Genomic DNA, 27054 nt, shown 5'->3' with positions numbered 1-27054 from the left:
CTAATAATATGTATTGTAGTATTACTAAAAGTGATTTGTAATTTTTAAAAATAGAAAAGTTAAGACAAAAGATTACATGATCGTACATAGAAAGTGTTATTTTAAAGGAATGTTGAAGTGGACTGCCATTTTGTGTAGCAGATGTATATTATAATAATATTACTATTACAATTAAATATCGAAAAAGTATGTATGTTCACATATGTTTGAACGATAAGAAGTTTAACTAATTGCTAAGTAAACTTAATAATTAAATTCTTTATTTACTTATGTAGTTAAAGTTCTGAATGACTTCCGACATGAAATGTTTATAATGATTAATTAGCAGCGATTCTAACAACTTGTCTATTTCATGGATTAAGTTATAACTAATTAGTGATGTAGCAGGACACATCGAAATTCAGTTTGTATCCAGTTTAATGTATCATTACTTTTCTATATTCATGTTACCAGTGTTCTTGAACTGGTCACGATTTAATTAATTGATTTACATAACAAATGTCAACCTGAAAATTGGTGGCTACCAAGGTGATCACTGTTTTATTGTAACTAAAAAATACGTTGCTGAATAATCTTAAATTTAAAAAAATATAATTGTAGTTACATGAGCTAAGTAATTTATATTTCTTTAATATTAATATAGTATAAGGATTCATTTATTTAGTTCATATTATGTGAAATAATTACTATTGATTATAGTCATATGGCATATAGTTAGAGTAGATCTATCTATTGCACAGATACTGGAAATGATTCACACCATCGCTTTTGGTGATGGAAATAATATATTGCTTTCAATCTTAATGTAAATTAGTAATAAATTAAAGATTTGCAGGCTGGAAATTGTTTTATTTGTAAAGCAATGTTAAAAAAAGGGTTAAATGTTTATTATTGTAATATTCTAGAATTAAATTTATCATATAGTAAGTAGTAAGTAATGTGAAGATACCGAGCATTCTCATATTCTCATTCATATCAACCATTCCTATCCTATCCGGCTTCAAATTGAGAAAAAGCTTTTTAAGATCTTCACAGGTTTCAGAAACCTCCATGCCTGCATTTGAATAGAGGCAGTATTGACCTCAGGATGTTTCCTAGAAACAAATTAGGAATTTCCTGCTCTCCAGAAAATAAATGATTTAATGTATGTAATTCTGCAGTATTTGCAGTACAATACTCCCAAGTAAGATGTCAGAGAATATGAGTTATTTTACACTTAGTGACCTTCATGTAACAAACCGCTACATTATCCTCAACTGAATACACTGTGGATACTGAAAGATTCATATTTCCTTATGTATTAATAAAGCAAGAGTACTTTAAAGTACAATGATGTGTGATTTTTAGACATGATGTTGAGGAATAATTGCATTATTTAATTAATAGGGGCTCTTAGATATAAAATAATGATAGTTTTAAATGGCCGCCACATATTTGTTTCTAGAAGTAACAGTTATTACTGATAATTAATATCAATCAACTAATTAAAATACTATTACTAATAATAATAATAGTATCAGTGTTAATTAAGTATTTAAACATTTCACATATAAACATACAAATGTTTAACTTGATTGGTAAGTAAAGTATTTAATTATTATGTTTAATTAAATTTCCTGTTATACAAACATATTCAAACATTACATGTTTGAATTCAGTTCAATGGAAATTAGTTAATTGTGACAGGATTAAACTTGAAAAAAAAGCTTAGTTTTTCAACTACTAAAGTATTGTAATTAATTTTTTGCCAAAGATGTGTTGTTTTCTTTACCTAAATAGAAGAAATATCTAAGTATTAAGAAATGAGATTTCTGGGATAAAATAATATTTTTTCTGGGTGCTGCCCCAGGACTCATAGTTTGATAAATCAGATACATAAAGGTTGTAATATTTTATTTCTGCTAAGCAAATGATCCCAGATATTTGGAGTCAGCATTAGTTTTACAAGGTTAATTTTTCTGCTTTATGTCACCCTTTCTCTATGGCTTGTAATAATTGATTAAAGAATAAAAAATGAAATATTGATAGCAATTTTATTAGAAATTTTACAATTATGTATCATTTAAGTTCTAAAATGAGCTTATCGTATTTTATTACTTACATAGACAATTATTATTTTAAAATCAGTCTTAAAATAAATTTTAGTTGTAAATTACAAGAATATATCTCATATTTTTAACTTATAGTCAGGTTTAATTTATCCATTAGCAGATTGACAATATAAAATTTAAAAAAGTATACTTTATGCCTATACTAAAAACGTGGCTTATCATAAATATATCATATTAAAAATTATGACTTGCAGAACTAAATAATAAATTACTATACATATGTAATAAATTAGATCTAACTAACATTAAGTAAAATTTTTCTTTCTTTTATTTTTGTTTATATTTGTACAAATGATTAAATCTAAAATTCCTAAGGTTCATCTATAAATATACTTAAATAAAACTTAAAAAGTTGTTTAATCTAATTCCTATCTTAGATTTTAAACTCTATATGAGCAACATTCTCTAAATGATGTACGTTACTTATTTTTAATTTATTTGAGAATTATGGTACCTAAACACTAAATACTATGCGCACTGGCTTATGATTTCTGACCATTTTGTTTAAACGATGGTGTTTGGTCAATGAAACTGTTTGCTGGTGGGGATGAATTAGGAACTGAATCTTTTATGAGATCATCTTTATCGATACTTAGTACCGGTATATTTTGCTGCCTTGTTAAATTTCTTTGGAAAAGAGGTGGTATATTCCTTTTGATAAGTCGGTAGGATGAGGTAAAGTAAATCGAAGCTTATCCCAAAACCAAGGTCACCCCATTTTAGGTATGTGCTCATTGATACATATGCTTTAAGTTCAGGATCTAAATTATCAGCCGGGCCAACATCACCGTAAAGTATGACAATTACTCTTGCTCTTCCCATACTCAACGCTTGGGAATGTGCTGTTTTGAATTCCATTTTCCCCCAAACACTTTCTAGAAAGTTAGGTGACAACACAACAATAGTTCTACGTGAATATTCAACTGACCGTGCTATTTGACTTGGTATATAATCACCTATAATCCAATCTCTATAATGTAAATGTAACTTAAATTTAGGGGTGCCATTCTCCAGCCCTGGAACCAAATGTTTTATCGCAAAATCTTCATCTCGGTGAGAATAACTTATGAAACCATCATACAGCTTATCACGATCTAGTTCATCTTCAGTAACAAGCCAAAGAAACATCTGATGTGCATAAAGCCAAACTTTTATTTCTTGATTATATCGATAGTAGAGAGCTATAAGAAGACCTACTATGAGCCCAAGAATGCTAATAATAATTATTACGCCTGCTGTAGATGTGGGACAAATTTCATTTACTGTTAATTCTGATATAGATTTTCCTCCCAAGCAAGTTACATTATTCAGATTGTCGATCTGAAATATAAAAACAATAGACAGATTAATAATCATATTTAAAAGATATTAAGACAGAAAAAATCTTGTAAATTAAGAAGTCATTTAATAAAAATTAAGTTAATCAAATGAATTATATATCGCTATAAATCTTAGTTATTTTCAAAAGATATATTTTGTGATTTTTAAATAATTTTTAAAATTATTCTTTATAAAAAAAAAACATATACTTACTAGAAGTCATCCACAAAGGACATTAAAGTTCGGTTTTTAGTGGTCAGTTTGTGACCATTTTAGGAGATTCTACGTTTTACTAATGTAAAATCATTTTACATTTATAAAACTTCCTATGCGTGCACTGACTTATGATTTCTGCTGATTTTGGCTAACCATTTTGTATAATTGATTGTGTACTCGATAAAAATGTTTACCGGTGGGGATAAATTAGGATCTCAACCTTTTATGAAATCATCTTTATACTTTAAACCGGTGTATTTTGCTGCCTTGTTAAATTTCTTTGGAAAAGAGATATTTCTAGGCAGTGTATGTTTCTATTTGAACTCTCCATATGTGCCATAGGCTTGGGGTTCATGTCTAAGCCAGCTATAAATTTTGAAAAACTGTACCTATAAAGCAGATTGTCGTGATTGACTGACTTGACTGATAACTGATTTATCAATGCCCAACAAAAACTAGTGAAGATAAATTAATGAAAAATTGTATTCAAGTTTTTTTTATACTGTGTAAGTGCACATTAAGAAAGGATTTTTTTAAATTCTGGGTTTAAAGGGTTAAAATGGAGTACAATGAAATTTTTACTATTTTTTTAATTTCTCAGTAACAAATGAAGATATCAACTTGATTTTTGGCACGTGAACTTATGTGTGTGTGTAATAATCTTCATGTGAATATCTAAAAAACCAATTTTTAGATTTTTTGCAAAGGGATGAAGAAAGTTAAAAAATTTTGAAAAATGATTCCAAATTTTTCCCATTTCTGATTAGACAATATATTATAATAGTAGATTTGGGCTTGCAATTATTCTTCAGATAATTTCTAAAGATCATTTTTGGTGTTTTTTTTATTTTCGATTTTTTAAGGGATTTGTTCGTGTACTATTGGTAGCTCAACCAATAGCCACGGTTACTGTAGTGCGACCCAACTGGCTGCACCTGCCTCCAGTTACTTGGCCAAAAAACACTTAAGAAAAATAAGAAACAAAATATGATAACCTCCTAGTGGTGTTTGTAGGGTAATACTAAGAACCAGACTAAATATGGATGGATATAACTACTATTTTTAAGATGAAGGCTGACTATTTTGAAACCCACACTCTTCAAATCGCTCAGAGTTTTGGGTCCTGTACTGACTAAACTGTGCTTTGAAGAAATTTACCTACCATATAATGATATTTTTTTGTAAACTGAACGAGGTTTAAGTTTTATTTATCAGTATTATTCTCGCAAGCATGAGGATATCGAAGCACATTGGGGGTCCTGGCTAGACGATTGGGTAAGAAAAGTGAGCCCTGACCAGCTAGTTTTTTTTTTTACATAATCTTATTCCAACTTATACCCGAGTAAATAATTGCAGTTAATTTATTCAGTCCAGTAAAAATGATGGTGTCTTTTCTTAATTTGAAGTTTTAGTCCAGTACCTTTGATTTCCTACATTAACTAATGTAAGAATTCAATTTTTATTTTAAGTACATTTTCATGAAATTCAGTAAATTTCAATATACTGTTATAAAATATTTCTCCAGACTAAAGGAAATATTTATTAAATATAAGGGTTCATTATGAATTTGTGTAATTTTTAATTACTGATATGGTGATACGATCCCAAATCTATTGCTTCTTAATGTTTAGAGACTATAACTGACTCTACTTCATTTTATAATGGTTATTTTTTTATTTGACTTTTTTCTGGGTGAAAAATGCTTCGGCATTATCGTCACCTGCATTTTATACTGATGAGTCGATTCTGTTCTCATATGCAATATTTTTATCAAGTTTTATGTAAATCAGATCAAACTATGAAAAAACATCCCCTGTTACCATCTTTCTCTATTTCATCACATTCTGTTTTCAAATAAAGTTTTGTTTTTATTAAGTATTTTTAGTAACTGTAATTATTGTGATAGTTTCAGGAAAGACTTCTTACATTTCTGGCCTCAGAAAATATCCATTATAATTTTTTTTTTGTGTAAATTTACCTTAATGTTTGGTTTTGAAGTAGCTGAATGATACATATTCAATATCCAGTGTTTATTTTCAGAAGTTTTATGACAAATCTGTGTCGATTACCACCGACAGTACGATTAAGAAATTTATTCCCTCTTGGTTATATCAGTCAAGAAATGTCAAGGCTAATCCACCCTTTGTTTTCCTCATTCATTGATCAGGGAAAGTCATCATACAAAACTTATTGTACCGATAATGTTCAATAAAAATTATGTATATGTGAAATTTTGAAATCTAATGAATGAGATGACCTTCATATTTCATCAGTAATGATTTGTCTAACCTTACAAAATTTCAGTGTTGATTTCTTGCTTCAGTTCTTTAATACAAGAAAAGATCATTCAAAACAATCTCTTTTCAGTCTGATAAATTTCAGTGTAGCTTTATTGAATATGTTTTATTAATTCTCACATTTTATTTATAAATATTCTTATCACCATATACTTTACCTATATAAATTTTTATAGTGTGAATTTTTCTTGCGTTAAAATTTAATTACAATTCATGTTTGGCCAAATTTTTTTATATTTTCAATAAATATTAAAATTATATTGTATTGTATTAAAATATTATATTGTTGAGCTAAACGGGAAGTAATTGAATTATCTCATTGGTGGAAGCATAACCAACAAGTGTAAATGTTATTTTCTTTCTAAACAGCTTTCATTTTATACAAAATTTCTAATTTCTCTCAACTTAATTGCTTTTAATTATTCAAAATTTAATTTTATGATTCTCACATTGCCTTTTATTCAGAGTGAAGACAAGTAATTCGTTTTTCTTAGACAAGTTTTTTTCTTAACTTTTTTAGAAACGTAGTTTTATACCATTTTTTTTTTTGTCTTCAGTCATTTAGACTGGTTTTATGCGGCTCTCCAAGATTCCCTATCTAGTGCTAGTCGTTTCATTTCAGTATACCCCCTACATCCTACATCCTACATCCCTAACAATTTGTTTTACATATTCCAAACGTGGCCTGCTTACACAATTTTTTCCTTCTACCTGTCCTTCCAATATTAAAGCGATTATTCCAGGATGCCTTAGTATGTGGCCTATGAGTCTGTCTCTTCTTTTAACTATATTTTTACAAATGCTTCTTTCTTCATCTATTTGCTGCAATACCTCTTCATTTGTCACTTTATCCACCCATCTGATTTTTAACATTCTCCTATAGCACCGCATTTCAAAAGCTTCTAATCCTTTCTTCTCAGATACTCCGATTGTCCAAGCTTCACTTCCATATAAAGCGACACTCCAAACATACACTTTCAAACATTTTTTCCTGACATTTAAATTAATTTTTGATGTTAACAAATTATATTTCTGACTGAAGGCTCGTTTCGCTTGTGCTATTTCGCCTTTTATATCGCTCCTGCTTCGTCCATCTTTAGTAATTCTCCTTCCCAAATAACAAAATTCTTCTACCTCCATAATCTTTTCTCCTCCTATTTTCACATTCATTGGTACATCTTTGTTATTTCTAATACATTTCATTACGTTTGTTTTGTATTTGTTTATTTTCACGCAATAGTTGTTGCGTAGGACTTCATCTATGCCGTACATTGTTTCTTCTAGATCCTTTTTACTCTCGGCTAGAATTACTATATCATCAGCAAATCGTAGCATCTTTATCTTTTCACCTTGTACTGTTACTCTGAATCTAAATTGTTCTTTAACATCACGAACTGCTAGTTCCATGTAAAGATTAAAAAGTAACGGGGACAGGGAACATCCTTGTCGGACTCCCTTTCTTATTACGGCTTCTTTCTTATGTTCTTCAATTGTTACTGTTGCTGTTTGGTTCCTGTACATGTTAGCAATTGTTCTTCTATCCCTGTATTTGAACCATAATTTTTTTAAAATGCTGAACATTTTATTCCAGTCTACGTTATCGCATTCTTTTTCTAGGTCTATAAACGCCAAGTATGTTGGTTTGTTTTTCTTTAATCTTTCTTCTACTATTAATCTGAGGCCTAAAATTGCTTCCCTTGTCCCTATACTTTTCCTTAAACCAAATTGGTCTTCTCCTAACCCTTCTTCCACTCTCCTCTCAATTCTTCTGTATAGAATTCTAGTTAAGATTTTTGATGCATGACTAGGTAAACTAATTAGTTAAACTGTATTCTGTATTCTTCACATTTATCTGCCCCTGCTTTCTTTGGTATCATGACTATAACGCTTTTTTTGAGGTCTGACGGAACTTTTTCATAAATATTACACACCAGCTTGTATAATCTATCAATCGCTTCCTCACCTGCACTGCGCAGTAATTCTACAGGTATTCCGTCTATTCCAGGAGCCTTTCTGCCATTTAAATCTTTTAATGCTCTCTTAAATTCAGATCTCAGTATTGTTTCTCCCATTTCATCCTCCTCAACTTCCTCTTCTTCCTTTATAACACCAATTTTAGTACAATTTGTCTAATTACTGTATTTTATAGTCAACAAGTGTGAAAATCTTTAAATAAAATATTTATTATTAAATGTGCAATCATTATGGCTATACTTAAAATAATTTATTCTGATACTTACTGTTATATTAGGCGATAAGCCGGTCAAAGTTATTTGTGAAATGTTATTTGAGGGAAGTGATAAAGTCGTGATATACTTGAAACCTTCATCTAATTCTAGTGGCAGTGATGATAAATAATTTTTTGCTAAATATAGCTCAGTATGATTAACATTTTTATATGATTTAGTGTAGAATTGTAATATTCCAAGAAGAAAGTTTCGAGGGGAAAGTTTTTATCCTTAGTTCAGTGCAATCGATAATCAATCCTTCCTCTTGCGGGCGGTAGAAACATTTCCATTCTTTTGGACATTTAGTACTAGATTCGTTTATTATTTTGACTTAATTCACATGTTAGAAGTTTTGATGGCACCATATTCCAGTACAAACCTTCTAATTGCTTTGGTCCAGAACAAATTATTTAATTATAAATTAATTATAACTGTATTCTGTATTCTTCACATTTATCTGCCCCTGCTTTCTTTGGTATCATGAGTATAAAGCTTTTTTTGATGTCTGACAGAACTTTTTCATAAATATTACATTTATTTGATTATTTGAAATGATATCAATCAAATAATAAGCTTCTGGTGTTAGAGTTCCCTCAAAAAACTTTTTAAGGTGATAATTTCTACTGTCACATAATAATGGATTTCCAATCAGATTAATTCTAGCACTATGATTTTCTAATGTTTTGTAATGGTGTGAAGTTGATGAATTCGATTCATATTGTGCAAGTGCCAGTAATTCCATCGGCTGAAGATCAATCACTGAAATATTGTTGTATGATAAATCAACTGTTACATAATTCATTGAGCGAAAATGAAGATCATTAGCCTAAAAAAAATTATAATTTAACGTAAATATGTTAATTTATAACAAAATAGTTTATTAATATTAAAATATGACATAGAAAGACGTTCAGTCAGAGAAATATATTTATAATAGTAGTGACAACCACAACCTTATGAACCACCAGATGGTAATTAACACAAGACTGTTAAATTGGAGCCATGAGAAAGCAAATAATGCCTTCTACAACACAGGAAGTATTTCAGTTCTCAAATCATCTTCATTAAATAGTACTGATGTTATAACAAGTTACTAATGTTTTATTCTTAACTATACATTTTATAATATTTGGCTAAGAACACATTATCCTGGTACGATAAGCGCTAATTACATTTTAAAGTGAGTTGTTGTTTTATTGAATAGTATTAAAATTGATAAATCGCTATTTAAATAAAAGATATTTACCAAAGCTATATTGCTTTCCCCACATCAACAACCAACTCTATGATCTTTTAAGGAAAAATAATACTTTTTATATTGCGCCTACTTGTGTGCTCACAGTTTATTGTTTTATCTAATTATCTATAAAGGATTATTTCTGTCGCTTAATTAGTAATGTCAATATTGCATTCAGTCTATATCTATTTTATTGCCAACTCTAATAAAAAATTCACTAGGTGATTCATAACTATCTCTGCTCATCTGTCATACCCTTATTCTTTAGCATTTTGATTTTATATTTTCTGTATACGCAGTTTATTGTTTAATCTGTTCTAAAAATTTTAAGTATTAAGTTTGTTTTATCTTTTGTAATACTTATTTAAACATTGACATCTGGATAATTTATCTTTTAATTTAATTCACTTTCTTAGTTAAAAAAAGAAGTAGGGTTATGTTTTTAACTGACCAAGGCTTAGCTTTACAGAAATTTAATAGTTTTAGCAGTATTTTTGGCATATTCAATTCCTTTATTCAGTTTATTGATAATGAAAACATCATTAATGTTATTTATTTTATGGATATAGGCCTTTATTTATTTATAGAACTAGAATCTTTTTCGTTAATTAAATCATTAAAACAACTAAAATCTATCTTTACATTGTAACTTATTTTTCTGTTTACTGTTTAGAACTATCGTATGATCTAAATGCTCAGGTTGTAATTTAAAACAAGGTTATCTTATCTCTTTTAAACAAATAGTCTGCAAATGATCTTAAACTTATGTTGGCCTCAAAGTAATATTAACTTGTGATTTTTATCCCTGACTATTCTGTAGGATTTTATACTTATTTATTTTATTATTGTTATTTGGTAAATTTATATTCCTGTCACCGGATAAGATAAATTTTTTTTAAGGCTGAGTAATAATGATTACAATTAAAAAACAAGAATTATTTTGACAATCGATTCAATCTGTAAAGCGGTTGAGACAGAAAAAAATATGAAAAATAAACTGCAGTTTTTTAATTTTATTACCTAACTCAGAAGATTTACATTTTCTTCGATCTAAACTAAGGTTCTCCTCATAAAACTGTTATATTCAGTTTCTGTACTTAATGAATATAATTTTTTATCTGGATGGTGAGCTTCATTCAAATATTCATATTTCCAATAAAACAATTTTTTGATGTTCTTTTGTTAGAATAAAAAATGAAAAATCAAACGTTTTTCTTAGATTTTTTGAATCAAACAAATTGAACTTGGAATTTTCCTTAAGTTATATTGATTTTGATTCACCTTGTTTCTGAGTTGTCTACTACCTTCAGTTTCACTGTTACTATTCACTAACTAAATCATAAGTTTTATTTAAAAATTGGTCTCTTTTGTCATATGCTCTTTATGCATTTTTGTTTCATACCCTTTTTAGTTAATGAAAGATTTTGACTGAGAAGCCCAAAATATACCCTAGTAACCCGGTAATATTCTAATCTATAGTGGCCATAATAAACACCATATTAGGGAAACTGTTTAAACATTGGTCATAGGACTTTTCTCAAGTCTTTACCTTCTTTTATTCTGCTGGACTAAGTTGTCTGTTTTTAAACTGATTATGCATCTGATGTAAACAGGTGCATCTCTACTTTTTACTACTTGATTATTTTAATATCTGATTTAGGCATCTTCTGAAATATTCTTTTTGTTGAAGATATCTTTTGTTAGTTGATAGGCTTATTTTAATATTCTCATTCGCGCTTGATTGGCTTTTTTTATCTAAACCATTAATTTGGGTTATTTCTCCCATATATTTAAATTTGTTGAATTTATTGATTTTCCCATATTTTGTTATTTTGCAACTTTAGGGAATCTTGGATGGTTATGAATTCTGTCTTTTTGGTAAATGTTTTTAGCCGTAGTCTGCGATTAATTAGATTCTAATTTGAAGTCCTTTTGAAAGGATTTTGTATGTCATAGGTAAGAGGTTAATCCTTTTGTAGTTATTTACTTCTGTATCATTTTCATATTTGTGTAGTGGATGTATTAATGGAATTTTTTTTAATTTTCCATATCTCTTTCTTAAGTTTTTTCTTAGCTGTTTGCATGATTCTTTTGTAATTCTGCTGCAATCAAGCCATCACCTGTTACCTTGTTTATTTTCTTGATGAGTTTGTCTATTTTTATTTCCTTATGTGTTTTTGATTTGTCAGTTCATATTGCTGAATTTTGGAATTGAAATCTTACCTTAGGTTCCTCGTAGTTTAATAGTTTTTCAAAGTACTTGCTAGAATTTTGTTGCTGTCTTTAGCATTTTTAACATTTAAATTTGGATGTTAATATTTAACAAAAGAAAGGTTTTTGTGATTTTCTCATGTAAAACCTTGCACATTAAAGTCGTCTAATAATAATAATAATATAACAGTCGCTGATCTGTTAATGTGTGTTGTAAGTCAATTAGAGTTGCAATTTATTTTTATTTTATAAATTATACAAATAATCATAAACATATTTAATTTGTAGCATTCATATTTTGTTTTGTATTACAGGATTTAGTAACACTGAAAGAGGAACCGCTAGATGTTATTAATGGTGATATTGAAAAAGATCCTTTAGCAATTGAAGAGACCAACTTGGTTAAATTAGAAAATTTTAAAGTTGAAAATGAAAGTGTCACCTTAAAAAAGGTAAAAACTAATTCAGTTTTTAAAAGAATAGTATAATATTGTGAATAAACTTACTTCTCAGATGGCTCAGCAGCTCAATATAAAAATCGTAAAAATTTTGTGAATTTAATGTATGATGAGGATGACTTTGGTCCAGGGGCAGAATGGCATTCGTTTGCAACATCACATTAAAAAGTGCATTTGTTGGTTTTGGTGATAGTCTTAAAAGAAAAGATTAACATCAAAAGCAAGTTTACAACGCCCATAGCAAGATCAAGTAACAACAGTCACTCAGCTTTATTATTAGGCTCGGTCAAATATTAAAAATATGAATTTCATATTTGTTTCAAATGAAAAGTATTTAGCAAAACGATGGCAATCTAAGGTACTCAGAAGTTGCGTGCTTTTTTACCAGTCAGGAAAGGATATTTTAAAACAAAAATTATTTCCAGAAATGAAGAATATGAACAACTTAAAGTTTTGCACGAAAGAGAAGTTGGTTTTCCTCAAATTTATGATATAAAAGGTTTTGTCTTGTGCATTATAATGGTGCTTTGTGGTTAGTTTGTGTATTATCTAGAAAAGAATCAACAGAAGAAGCGGAAGTAAGTTTTCCTCACTTTCAAGGTCCATCTCCTTTTTATGTTTTTCCAGCACACAGTGATATTCTAATATTACCTCGACAGGAAATACTAACAGAAGTTAATCCGTAAACTGTTTCTGGACATAGATACACATTATCTGAAAAGGAAATTACTTGGGCAAATGAAAAACTTCATTTGGTATTTCAAATAACCAAATAAACACTTTTAAAATTTAACTCGATACTAGAATGTTCTTGGTATAATTTTTAAGTAGCAATAATTAAAAGCCAATGAAAATATCAGATTACATTTATTAAATCATTATAAAAAATTTAATTATTTAGAAGCATTACTTTGAAAAATTAATTAGTACGTTACCATTCTCTCTTTTTCTGATTAGGTTCTGGAATCGCTGCAAGATATTTCTTCAGATGATGATATATATGAATATAAATGGAGTTTAGTCTTGTACAGTCTCAGGTCGACCATTCCTGAGATAGGCAGTTAATTGTAACCCAATACCAATATCCTTAATCTAGTAAAATTCAAATCTGTATAAAAGTACATATCTGTACTGCCTTTACTAGAATTTGAACCTTAGAACTTTCTTTTAAACAGATTTGAATACTAGATCATTAATAACTGTTTTCCTTTTGCGGTTGAGTTTCAAATATAACCAGACATCTTAGGAATGGTTGACCTGAGATTGTACATGACTAAATTTCATTTACGTTCATACATATAATCCTCTGAAGTAATACGTTACATTCCAAAGACTAATTAGAAAAAGACAGTACATTAGCGTTATTCAATACATAAGTGCTGTTGATTTATTTTATGAAACTATTGTTAAAATTAATATAAACTAAATATTATTTATTTAAAATAACTGCTACTGGAGTGAAACTGTTAATTTAAGAATTTATAAAACTTTAATTTGAAATTCTTACTGATTTGCCTTACTTTCTGTATACTGTGTAAGATTTTAAGATTGTCAAAATGTACAAATCACGAATGCCGTAACTGTAATTATTTAAAGATCTGCTTTATTATATTTTAATTATTAGTCATACAGATATTATTCATATTATTGTATCTCTTCTATTAGAAGAGATAAGTCTTGAGAATTATATTTTATACATAATTATGTTTTATACTTGTGTTTTTATGATCACTTAAAAATGTTTGAGATTTATTGTTTTATTGTTTATGTTTGAGATTGAAGATTATAAAGTAAAGTAAAATGTTAATGGCCAAATGATGAAGAGCTTGACAAACCACACAGTCAAACTCCTGGCCAGCATAGTTGTACAGTCCAAATATTCACCATGTTTTTTTTTGTTTTTTTTATGTAATATTCTTTTAAACAATTGATTGTTAAACTTTTTCACCCACCACCCACATTGAGAATCAAAACGTTTCTAGCTTAAAACTTACCATCTGTTAAAAATAATAATTGCAGTTCTCTTAAAAACAGCAACTGCAATTGTTTTTAAACGTGGCATATCCTATTTCTGAGTTGAATGTTACACTTTAAATGAGAGCAATTAAAATGCATATTTAATTGTATAGTTATATATAATATATAACTATATATATAATAGTTATATAGTCATTCATTCTAATTTTTTCAGGAGAGCAGAAAAACTTTTGAAATTGAATTAACAGAATGTAATATAACAGTTATATCATAAATTTAATCTAAGATTTCTAATTACCTGTATTTAAGATAAATTCTTTTTTTCATCTATTACTTGCTTAGAAGATTTCTTACAATTCAAAAAACATGTAGGTTATGTCAAACAATGGTGATCGGCTACATAGGGCGTTTTGAACTTGGTTGTTTTAGTTATAGTTGAAAAATATGCTTTGAAAAACAGCTGTCTGCCTAGAAACTTAATTTTGCCTGCTCTTTTCTGGAACTGAAACCTAATACAAGTGTTCATGATATTATTAGGTTTATATTATAAAATGTTTTTCTGAATTATTGAAATTACTAGGAAACAAAATAATTGTAGAGATAGAATGTAAAGACGTTACTTACAACAAAACACTTTCATTTTTTTAGATAACAGTACAAAAATACATTATAAGAGATATTTAATTGGTTAATTACCATTAGGTTTACAAACTAAAAATAAACTAATGAATAACTATTGCTTCATTAGTACACTGAAAATATAAAAACATTCTTAAAAATTAAAGACAAAAAAAATATAGTAACATTACAAGAGATATTTAATTAGTTTCTTATCCTACTGACTTGTACTATAACTAATCAGACTTTTATAAACAAAAAATTAAACTTTGTATTGAATTATTATAATAAGGTTTGCTAACTAAAAATAAAACTAATGAATAACTGTTGCTTCATTAGTATATTGTGAAAATATAAAAACGCTCTTAAAAGTTTAAAGTAACAGTTCTATACATTATAGTTTTACATAAATGTACAGTATAATATTATTTTATTAAAAATATTAATTTGTTGACACCTGTCTTTAAATTTCTTTTTACCTTAACATGTTCTATTGCGCTCCTCTTTTTCTGCATAACTGAATGAAAGACCATCATAGAAGGGCCAAAAATCTTTATCTTAACTTCTTTAAGCTCCTGGAGATTTTGATTTTTTTTTTGTGTCGCTCTCTCTCTCTCTCTCTCTCTCTCTCTCTCTCTGAGAGAGAGAGAGGTTATCTCTCTCTTAGAGAGATCAGGTTCAAACCTACTAAACGTTTTAGTTGCTTTTATACGGATTTAAAAACTAAACCATGCATACTGATATGCTTTGGTGGCACCTTATTTCTCAGGAATGGTAGGCCTGAGTACATAATTACACATTGTTTACGCATCATGCTGATCCAATTGGACCATGGTGACGTTACTTTGTTGTTCATTTTATTACAACTCACACATTAAGAAAATAAAACTCATATTTGTAATAGTTAAAACTCATATTTGTAATAGTTAAAACTCATATTTGTAATAGTTTTTGTAAATTCCATAGATAGTAAATTGGTATAAAAAAATGTTCAACAAGATTTTTCATTTCCTGGCATATTTCTGTCTTAATTCTTTGATTTTATTTTTTTAATTATGGTTTTTAATCCCTTTTTGTTCTTTATTTTAGTGCAAAACCATGTTATTATGCCCTTTATTTTTCACTAAACCTTTGTTATTTCACCCATTTATTTTTTAGTTCACATTTTGGTTTGAAATAATGAAATTCCACAAAAACTAATTTAGGGTACTTTTATTATTATTCAGTTTAATGACGAAAATTATATAATTAACTAACTGGACGTAATGTTGACTGAAATATGTGAATATACATCTGCTGTGTATGTAGCAAATGTTATTTTAACTGACAGTGGTGTTGAAGAGGCCATTTGCCGAATTAATTCTTTGATGGGCCCAGAATATATTCATCCTCTTTTAGTGAAGAAATACTCTGCCATATGGTGTGGTTTTTAACTAAGGTGTGTACCACAGAAGTGCTAATTTGTAAGAATTAAAAAAATATCATGCAGTATGAGGTGTTTTTATTTTAATTATAAATTTATTATCATTGTATTATTTATATCTTATAAGATATTATATTAATTATATATTATATTAATTTTAATATATAATTATATATTATAAATAATATTTTCTTTGTTTTTATATATATATATATATATATATATATATATATATATATATACACACACACACACACACTTCATAATCTACAGGATGTCCAGACTAAAAGTATCCAAAAGTACATGTTAATAACTTTCTTCTTTTTTTTTTTACTAAACTTAGCAACTCGTCATGTTCTAATGTAGGCTAGTCAACTTCAGTGTATGCACTTTTTTTAGCTGGTCAGATGCCTAGACAATAATCTAACTCTTGCTAGGTGTTTGGGAGCATCTGCGGCATTATTAGACCAAACACCTTTAACATTTTTTGTGTTAAATCATTAAAATCTCAATATTTTCTTTGGTATAATTTATAATAAAACCCCAAGCAAAAACATCCAGAGAAGTGATATCTGAGAGTGACATCTTTCTATTTTAAGATACGTTAAGTTATAAGGAAAAATGTAACCATAACAGATTTTTAATGAGAGTACTAAAAGTTATTTCTAAAGAATCTTGAAACAAATTTTGCTTATAGGTCAATACCTTAAGCACATAACATAAATAGGGAAAAAATTAATTATTACATATTTCGTACGGTATCATTAATGGTTTTTGTAAATAATCAATGAAAATGATAGCTAAATTTAGTGCATCCTAACCTTAACCCACCGGGTTGGTCTAGTGGTGAACGCGTCTTCCCAAATCAGCTGATTTGGAAGCCAAGAGTTCCAGCGTTCAAGTCCTAGTAAAGCCAGCTATTTTTACACGGATTTGAATACTAGTCGTGGATACCGGTGTTCTTTGGTGGTTGGGTTTCAATTAACCACACATCTCAGGAATGGTCGAACTGAGAATGTACAAGACTATATTTCATTTACACTCATACATATCATCCTCATTCATCCTCTAAAGTATTATCTAAACAGTAGTTACCGGAGGCTAAACAGGAAAAAGAAAGAAAGTGGCCATGCAGTTGGACTTCCTCGTCTGATCGAATATCTGGAGAAGTGTTTTCCAGGAACATAACTGCATAACTGAATGGAAGATCATCATAGAAGGGCCAAAAATCTTTATAAAACTTTTTTAAGCTCTTGCAGATTTTGATTTTTTTTGTGTCGCGCTCTCTCTCTCTCTCTCTCTCTCTCTCTCTGAGAGAGAGGTTATCTCTCTCTTAGAGAGATCAGGTTCAAACCTACTAAACGTTAGTTGCTTTTTTACGGAACACAAATGGTGAGTAGATGGTTATGTTAATATTGGCAATGTTTAACATTGTCTTTGAAATTATGTTTTAAATTATATTAAAAATTACTATGTAAAGGCAATCATTATTTCAAAAAAATGTTTTTCAATGTTTATTCATTGTAATGAAATGTTTTTAAATGAAATTCTTTTCTTGAAGATGCTTTTACAGATAAGATATTGCACAGGAAGATACAACTCTGAATGAGTTACAACTCTGAATGTACTATATTGTTTGTTTTGAAGAAGCCACTGTAGTTATAATTTCAAGTCATAAGAGTTCTTGAGAAAATTGTTGAATTTTTGATAAAGTTATTTTCATCCTAATCTGGATGAAATTATAAAGCTAATCTGTCTTAAAATCTTTTATTTTGATGTTCCTGATAAATTTTGTAATTAGTCATTCAATTAGGGTGGTTCAGTGTATAAATGTGTGAATCCTATTGTCAATGCAAATAAGATGTGAACTAATAAATAAAAAAAAAAACGTGCAGATTCAATAGCTAAGGGTGTCATTACATATTGATTCAGTTTTGTTTCTGATAAGCTAGAGTACATTTCAAAAGTTAGAAACATATCTTATTGCTATTTTATTTTAGTCCTTTTATTGCTATTACCTTGCTTACGTTACTACTTGCTTTATTATCTTGCTATTTATTGCTTACTTTATTGCTGTTATCTAGTTTTCTTGAAAGATTAGTTTTCTGAAAGATTTCATCAGAAATTACTTCTGTGGAAATATTTAATAATTTGAGATTTTACATTTTTTTAACTAGCTTATTTGGTTTTCCTTTTTTAAAAAAAAGTTAAATATTTGTTTCATTAATTTATTTTCATCCATTCCAGTCAAGTGACCATAAAATTAGTTCTTTTTTCTAATTGTATGACTTTTCAAAATTTTGGTAAAATTCTTCAGATTTGCTTAATTTAGCAGTATTATTTTGAGTTTTGGCCGTAAAGTTACAATTATTAGATTTCCCTAAGAAATTTTGTAAGATGAAAGCCACTTTGATTTTTTGTGTTCTGGCTTTTATTTTTTTCAAAAAATGTTCAGCATAATTATTTTGCTTTAAATTGTTAACTCTTGATTGATTCTTATTCTGAAATTTTCACTTTTTGGATTCTACTTTTATTATTGGAATCCATTATATAAAATTTGTAGCCTAATTTTGTTTGCACATTTTTCTAGTTCTTGATTTTAATTTTCTCTATCTAAAGTCTTTTACCAAAGTTATCAGATCATCAGCTAATGGTAAAACATTTACATTTAAATATTAAGATGTTAACCCCCCCCCCCCATTTTTATTAAGTATTTTTATTTTCCTATTATATTCTGCAATTAATTTTTCCAGAGCACAATCGAGTAATATTGTAAGACCATCCTCTTGTCTCATTGTAGTTTTTATTTAAAAGGTTATTTTGATGGGTTACCATACTTTAACTTCTACTGCTATAGCGCTAGACAGGGTAGTAAAAAGCAACAAGAACACATGAAATAGATTTACATTATCAAATAAAATATAATACTGCTTACTAAGAAGTTAAACATTTTTACAACTTATATTGCCAATGTCTATCTACGTTTTAACCATTACTTTAATCTGGCATTATAGTATTAGTTAACCCATTATAGCACATTAACGTAACTGTAACATAATAAATAATAATTATTATAATCGCCAATCAGCTGTCACTGATCACCGATTACAAATCCTGTTAATTGGATACACAATATAATACTGCCTATTACGCTGTACATCATCCCTACTGTAATCTTCACACAAATTCTTATTTAAGTCCAATATTCAATATTGTATCAGTTGGGTTTAAGGAAACACTTGCTGTTATGATTACATTTACTATTTGATCATAAAATTTGATTTGTGACCTCAAAAAGCAGCAACAGCACATGTATTCTTCAGGTCTTAAGTGAAGTGTGTAATTAGAAAGGAAAGCTGGAAGGATGTACGAGTAAAGTGTTATTAGAAGTGGATTTGCAGGTTTGTTTCTAATGTTATAGAATATATATTGTTATATTAACATAATGGAAAAATTAACATTATTTGTACCTCCCTTAAGGTGGTACACAGTTACTTTGTACTAATTATAAATTGAAGGTGGGTTCAAGGATAGGATTTTTTAAGGCAGACAGTTTTTGAAAAACAAAGTTTTAACAGTTCATTGGTGTATCTCAATTTTTACGCTGCTCAAAAACGAGTGTAATGTATTTAGAATGTGTGTATATATATATATATATATATATATATATGTGTTTGTATGTTTGTTCCAATGTAGCTGCACAACAGTTGAACCAATTTAGAAGTATGACTAAGTTGGATTCCTTATTTTACTGGGAGTGTCCTAGGCTATATATATATATATATATGTATAAAAATTATACAATATACAAAATTGTCATCCACACTATATTATAGATTATATAACAACATTATAGATATTATAGATTGACAACATTATAAGTATACAGTTTAGTAAGAAGTCAATGCCACAATGCCAGACAGTGCTTCCATCTTATCAAATGCAAAATAGAAAATCCACTCTTAAGTTAAATTTAAAATAAGGTTACAGGTACTTCCTACACTACCCAGCAGGCAGTTATAGAACCTAGGTATTACCTAGGTTTATAGTTGTCCACTATCTTTCGGTAGGTAATTCCCTAATTTTTTATTGTTTTTTAGCTGCCATAATTCACACCTCTGTTATTTTTCTTATGTTGGCAATGCAATCTATAATTGAATTTCAAATTAACTAGGACAAAGTAGATTTGGTTTAGAAGATAGAGTGGAAAAAACTTCCTTAAATTTAATAAACCATCAACCCAAGTATGTAATAAAATTCACCTGATATTTCACTTCAGTTGCATTTATATAAGCACAGTCACCATTATGGTGTATTCATGTAACTAATAAGCCGAAACTAGATGAAAAATTAAAAATTTGATATTTTATTTTAAAGCGTTATGAACTAATTTACTGACATAAGCCTAAATTATCCAGATCACTTGCATTACAGTTTGCAACTTATCAAGATTTTTATGAATATACTAGAGCAGTATCATACCCAATATAAATCAGCTGGTCATATAATAACCATATGTTTACTAGTAGCTTTAAAGTGGTTGTCAAAAAAAATTGTCTCGTTATTTTAGATCTCGTATATCTATTACATAAAGATGAAAAGGGGTTTTGTTTGTTCGGGATAAACAAAAAACCACTTGATCAAACGCAACCAGATTTTTACCCATGTTTCTTGGGCATAACTGAGAAGGTTTTTTGATGTATTTCATTTAAAAAAATCTCTGAAGAACCAACTGATCGATTGCTTTCACATTTTCAGGATACATTCGTATTACACCAGGGAAGGTTTTAAGCCACAGACCGAGGCTCTTGCTCCCTTGAACATTAATAATTGTATTATTTTTTCACCCCCAAGGAGCGTGAAGTTGTAAATTAAAGATATTCTTTACGGAAAAAAAAAGATTAATTCTTTTACTTCATTATTATGGCAAAGAAATAAGTTATGAATTTTTCTGTCAAAAGTGTGTGTACTTTAGTTACTTTAGCTATTGTTATTCTAACCCACCGGGGGTCGGTCTAGTGGTTAACTCTTCAGCTGATTTGGAAGTCGATCTTTCTAACGTTCAAATTCTAGTAAAGGCAGTTACTGTTATACGGATTTGAATACTAGACCGTGTATACCGGTGTTCTTGTGTTTCAATTAACCACAATTCTCAGGAATGGTCGACCTGAGACTGTACAAGACTACACTTCAAACCCATCATCCTGTGAAGTGTTATGGTTCCGAAGCTAAACAGAAAAAGCAAGGTTAAAAGCTACTGTTATTCTGTCTTTTTCTAGTTTCTTTTTCAGGTTTCTATATTTTTTTGTTATTTATCAGTATATAGGTCTGAATATTTGTTATTTATCAGTATTATTCTCACACTAATGAGGATAATGAACAGTGCGCATGTCCAGGGGAGCGTAGCCTTCTAGGTAGACGGGAATGGCGACCGAATTTAACTCTTTGGGTGTTCAAGGCGCCGTCCCTCTGTAACACAGGAATGGCGAGCGCTGCGGCCCTGGGAGACCCTGACTTGGGTGGAAGTTTTACCTTGGCCTTGGGGGTCCAGGTTCCGACTAGTCTTTAATAAATTACTGAATTATTTGAAAGATCTTCATATAAATTTATATGAATAAAATTAAACGTTTTTTATCCACAAATATTGCTGTTGTACAAACAGCAATTGTTAAAATCTAATTGAATTATAATAAAAAAAAAAATAAAGAACCTTAATTTTTCTTAAAATAAAATAACTTAACATTAAATGGAATAATAGTTTTTCTCGAATGATTTTTATTAATATCTCATATTGCAATATTTTATATTTATATATATTTTCATTCTTCAATTATTTTTTTAACTCTTTGCCAGTGGATTAAATATATTTTAATAATAATTTTTCCATATAAAAAGCTTAATTTGTGACTGTAGACTCGTCCTCAAAGACTCAAATATTGTATCGTTTTTATTTTTGCAAGTAGCAAAATATTAATGAACAAGTTTGTTGTTAAATAAAGAATTTTTGCTCAGAAAATGGAAACTGAGAGTTTTGTACTTCAAGATTCATAATAGCATAACAAAGACATATACCAACAATCTATAAAGAACCTCAAATGCCTTTATCAGGCATGATGGGTAAAATTGCATTTACTTGTGTAATATAAATATTGTTATAATGATACTGCAAATTAGTAATCATGGTCTGCAATTCAATGGATATAACAAAGGTAGCCAAACATCTGAATTTATGTAGTTGTAAATTCCATTAAATTAAATAAATTATTACATGAATTTTATGCAAATCTATCATTTATTCCATTGAATGAATTATTCAATTTTTATTATTATTATTTTCTGTGAAGTAAATAACTAAGTCAAGTAACTTACTTACTTACTAAGTAAGTAAATAAGTAAAGTAACTTACTTTTGCCTTGTCAATAAAGCACATTTTATTTTATTTTTTTCAATAGCAGTGGTCTATATAAGTTATTTGTAAATCTATGCCTATTGTGTATCACCTTACACTAAAAATAGTTAAATGAAAGAAAAAATTTATCGGCTGAGTTATCTCAAAAATCCAAACTGAAAAAATTACTATATTACAAAAATAAAAATCTCTTAATCCAGCTTTAGATAATGAAGTAAATTTCATATTGTGTGTATTTAAAATAAAATAAACGTGCTAAACGGATGACGATTGAATGGAGGAGAGTTTTAAACAATAGTGAAACTCCATACGCAACAGACTCAGAATTTAAGAACACACAGGAGGCTTCATAAATCCTACAGAGTTGGCAGCCAATATGTAAAGTGATTAAGCTGTTTACTGCTGCAGTAAAAAGAACTACAGATTTTTACAAGATGCAGTTTTTTTAAGATATAAATAACTATTACTAATTATATTTAATTTTTTCATTTGTAGATGGCTTGGTTAAAAGAAGAAGGATTTGGAGGTATCATGGTTTGGTCTGTAGTTACGGAAGACTTCAGAGGGTCTCGTGGAACAGGAAAATTCCCTTTAATGAATGCAATGGGACAAGAATTAGATGGTTACACAGTAAAATATGATGGTCCTTAGGAAACTTCTAATCCTGTTGGTGGTGTTGGTTATACAACTAAAGATCGTAAGTTCTTTACCAAAAATAAAATAATAAATTATACTGTATACATTCTGTATAACGATAACCAATTTTTAATTTGCTAGTTTAATTTACTTACTTAATGTAAGAATTATCTTATTGTTCCAAGCTGTAGTTTTAAAATTAGTTTAACTGTGGAGTAGAATAGAAATATTATTTGATAGATTTTTTTGTGAATTTTGAGTATCCAAATAACCTTTACTTTTTTTTTATCATATCATATCCATATCTCTATTCTTTACGTATTAAACAGCTACCTGAAAACAAATTTAACCTTTCTTTATTAAGCAAAACAGTCATCCATTCCTAAAATTGTATGCCCTGTGGAATTATCTGACTGCATTATACACCATTCACCCAGATCCCCCAATGGAGGGTTAAGTGGTGGTAATCCTTTACTTGAGTGAATAGATAATATTCCTGATATTAATTGATTTGCGATGCTACTACCTCAGATTCAAGTAGCTAGCTAAAAGTATAACTTTTAATGGATTTGAACCCCCTACATGTTACTGTTTTTTTTACTTTTTTCATAAGGATAAAGAATACAGAACTTTCTCAGGAATTGTCCGACTGAAATTGAACCGATGTAAGTGCCTAATTGTAATTGTGCCCTAACGTAATGTAATTTTTAAGTAAATTGTATTTGTGATTTATGATAAGATGGATATTTTAAGACTTTACATACAAAAAAGTAAACAAAATAAAATATCAAATTCATCAAAATGAAGTGCCATAAATTTGTACGGTTCTTCCATTTCTGTAAATTTGTATTATTTTATTTACCGAATATTTTTCTTGTTCCTTACATCTTTCCTTATTTCATTATAACTTCTTTCACCACTATAAGTCTCATCTTCTCTATACTTTCATTTTTTCCTGATTATTATTTTACTGAATTTTACTTACTAGAATGTTGCTCAACCAAATATATAATTTTCAGTTCTTTTGTTATACTTTTTTAAATTATCTATTATTGTTTTAATTTTGTGTTAAGAACAATAAATATATCGTTCAAAAGATAATTCAATTAGTTTTAAAAAATAAAATTATAATTAAATAATAATTAAAATTATTAAACACAAATTATCATTAATCAAAAGAGATTGTTAATTATTATTATTATTATTGACATCAACAAAATGTATAAACTTGAGAAATCTATAAAAATGCTGTAGAGCTTTATCAGTATTTATTTAAAACAAATGAAAGTGAATTTTCTATTATTTGTGATAAAAAGGTACAATAAATTTGAAATTTAAGATAAAAATTACTTTCTATATTAGCTTTTTATATTCTTTACTAGCAGTAATGAATTACAGTTCTTTGAGCCACACTCAGACACGAATTGTATTTAAGTGTGGTTATTTACTTGTTTCTTTTAATTACAATTGTAGATATTATCTTAAAAGTAACTGGATGCGACACAATCTTCTCTATAAATCTCCCAAATGTAGACATACCTAAATAACATGACAAACATTCTGCTCATGACTGCATTCTACGTACCTATATAAAACACAAAAATATTCATCCTTCCAAACCGATTATTGAAATTTTCAAGACCTGTCAACACCTTTGTAAACAAATACTACAAGGCCACACAAGGGGGCCACATACCTTTTAGATAATTGCTGAGAGATGGATGGAGCAATGCAGTTCACAAACCTATCAAAGTATATCAATTTCCTTCAACATTTCTATTCCCTGTTCTATAGTTGTTTAGCAAATATTATTATATTGTCTACCAGCCTGCTTCTTTCTCTTCATTTATTTACTTACAGAGAAAGAAAATTTTAGATCAGTTGAGTTATATCCTGACAAATATGTAGTGCATCATGAAACACTGAATAACAGGACCTAAAAAATTAAATTAGAAACTAGCATTAGAATTTAGATATGAAACTTATAAATATAAAAAAGCCTATCAATCGTGATTGATACACTATAATATTTGGTACGTAACTACAATTTACAATAATATCTACTTGTATAAATTTTTTTTTGTTTTTTTCAACAATCAAAATTTTTTGGATCCATGGAAGCCTGGTATTGTATACGAAAAATGAGTTTAATCTATTGTTTGAAATGTTCTTTTAATCCTGTAACTTTTTAAATATTCTTCAAATGTTTTCCTACAGGTAGATCTAAAACTGCGGTTTGTTTATTTACTTTTAATTACTGAAAACTATTTTATTTTTTATATATTTTTTAAGTATTGTCAACTGATGCGGTCAGTATCTACTGGATACTATGAGAATAGAATTACACGCTCGGGAACAACCACATCAAAACCAGAGTAGTTTCATTTCTGTCTTTCAAATGTCTATCATAAAGGCACATAACCTTGTAATTTAACTTTGATGATTAATAGTTTTCAGTGGCTTTATCAGTGTTAAGAACAGTTAACATAGTAGGTGATCCTTACTTAACATCATTTTATTTTCAGAAATGTTTGAGATCACCCAGGAGTTACAGAACTCTTATGTTGAAAGCAATGTAATTACTATAGTAATCGGGCATAAAATTTAGTTTACATGTACAATTTTATAGTTTTTTCGTAATTGAAAAATCATTTTTGTTATTACTTTTCAAGAGTTGGACTGTAGTTTAAATTTTAAAAAACGTTTAGATAAAATAATTATATTTCTGCTAAATCCAAAAGCATATTTTATGATCCAGTAGTAACTATGTAATTTACGTGTGAGTATTGTTATTGTAATAGGCAACTTAATGTGCGTCACAAGTCACTCGCAAAATGACATAGCCGTACTCAAAAATACCTAGTATTTCACGATGGGCTTATTAGAGATTTTCCTGTGCCTTCTTCACTTAAATGAATATACTTTTGCATTTGTTTAAAAAAAATACTGGTGATGTTCAGTACTACAAATTACATTTTCACTCTGTTCACTGTGGGGACTCTGTTCACTGTTCATTGTGTATAGTGAACATCATTATTATCAGAGAAAGTTAGTCTGACAGGTGTTATCTTTATCTCAGTTGTTGCTGTATGTGCATCATAATCATAAAAAATAATGGAAAAGATAGTGTACACCAGGAAAAATATGATATAATTTCCTTTTTTAAGCTGCAAAACCAGCAAAATCTCTAAAAATTTGAATATTTTTGTTCGGAAAACTAAGAGTATAATGAATATATTTTTTCCACAGGAAATGCAGTGTCATGTGAAGAGGAAGACGATTAAATATCATACCACCGAGATAAAGCAGATTGCACTTTGTACTATATGTGTGAAGGTGAAAGAAAACATCATACGCTATTCCCATAAAATCTTTTGTTCACTCTGAAAATGTCTGTGATTGGCCAGAAAACGTAGAAGGCTGCATGCATCATACTCAAGCAACACTACCTGCTAAGAGGAGATAAAATAATTATTATAATAACATTAAGTTTTCCTATGTTTTTTACAATGAGCTCATTTTCTATTTACTTTACACTGGTACAATTGTTTGTTCGGTCTACCTTTTTTGAATTTTATTTATGATTGGCCATTATTTTATACTGTACCTAATAATTATTATCTTTAATTTATAAATACTATTAATAACTTCTGTTTTAATTATGCAATTTTTTTTTAATGTTTTGTATTTTATGTCAAGTAATGTTATTTGGTTTAAAAGTTATTATGATTACTTTACTGCTTTTTTTACTGTAATTACTTTACTTATTTCTTTTTATAATATCAAATAATTGTTTCTTTATTTTTTGTTTATAAAATAATTTGTTGATTTAAAAGTGTTGATTCCTTTATTGTAATTCTTTCCCGTGTTTGTTTTTATTTGCTTAATAATTTAAAAATTATTCTTAATGTTT

General features: G+C 28.5%; 1 protein-coding gene and 1 pseudogene across 2 annotated transcripts in view; one reads left to right on the top strand and one right to left on the bottom strand.

Annotated features, from left to right (window-relative positions):
* LOC142333679 (uncharacterized) overlaps positions 1-26766 on the top strand; it is a 78627-nt gene extending 51861 nt beyond the window's left edge. For both annotated transcript variants that reach the window (XM_075381096.1, XM_075381097.1), the window contains 3 exons: positions 11935-12072; positions 23001-23202; positions 26391-26766. In XM_075381096.1, coding sequence (XP_075237211.1) covers positions 11935-12072; positions 23001-23156 — 294 coding nt within the window. In that variant the 3' untranslated portion in view covers positions 23157-23202; positions 26391-26766. The remainder of the gene's footprint in view (positions 1-11934; positions 12073-23000; positions 23203-26390) is intronic.
* Positions 2594-9655, bottom strand: LOC142333978 (protein toll-like; annotated as a pseudogene).
* Positions 26767-27054: the final 288 nt, after the last annotated feature.

The sequence above is a fragment of the Lycorma delicatula genome, chromosome 13, assembly GCF_047948215.1.
Source record: "Lycorma delicatula isolate Av1 chromosome 13, ASM4794821v1, whole genome shotgun sequence".
Classification (NCBI taxonomy): Eukaryota; Metazoa; Arthropoda; class Insecta; order Hemiptera; family Fulgoridae; genus Lycorma; species Lycorma delicatula.
Note: the sequence above shows the minus strand (reverse complement) of the source record. Positions and strands in the feature narration are given on the sequence as shown.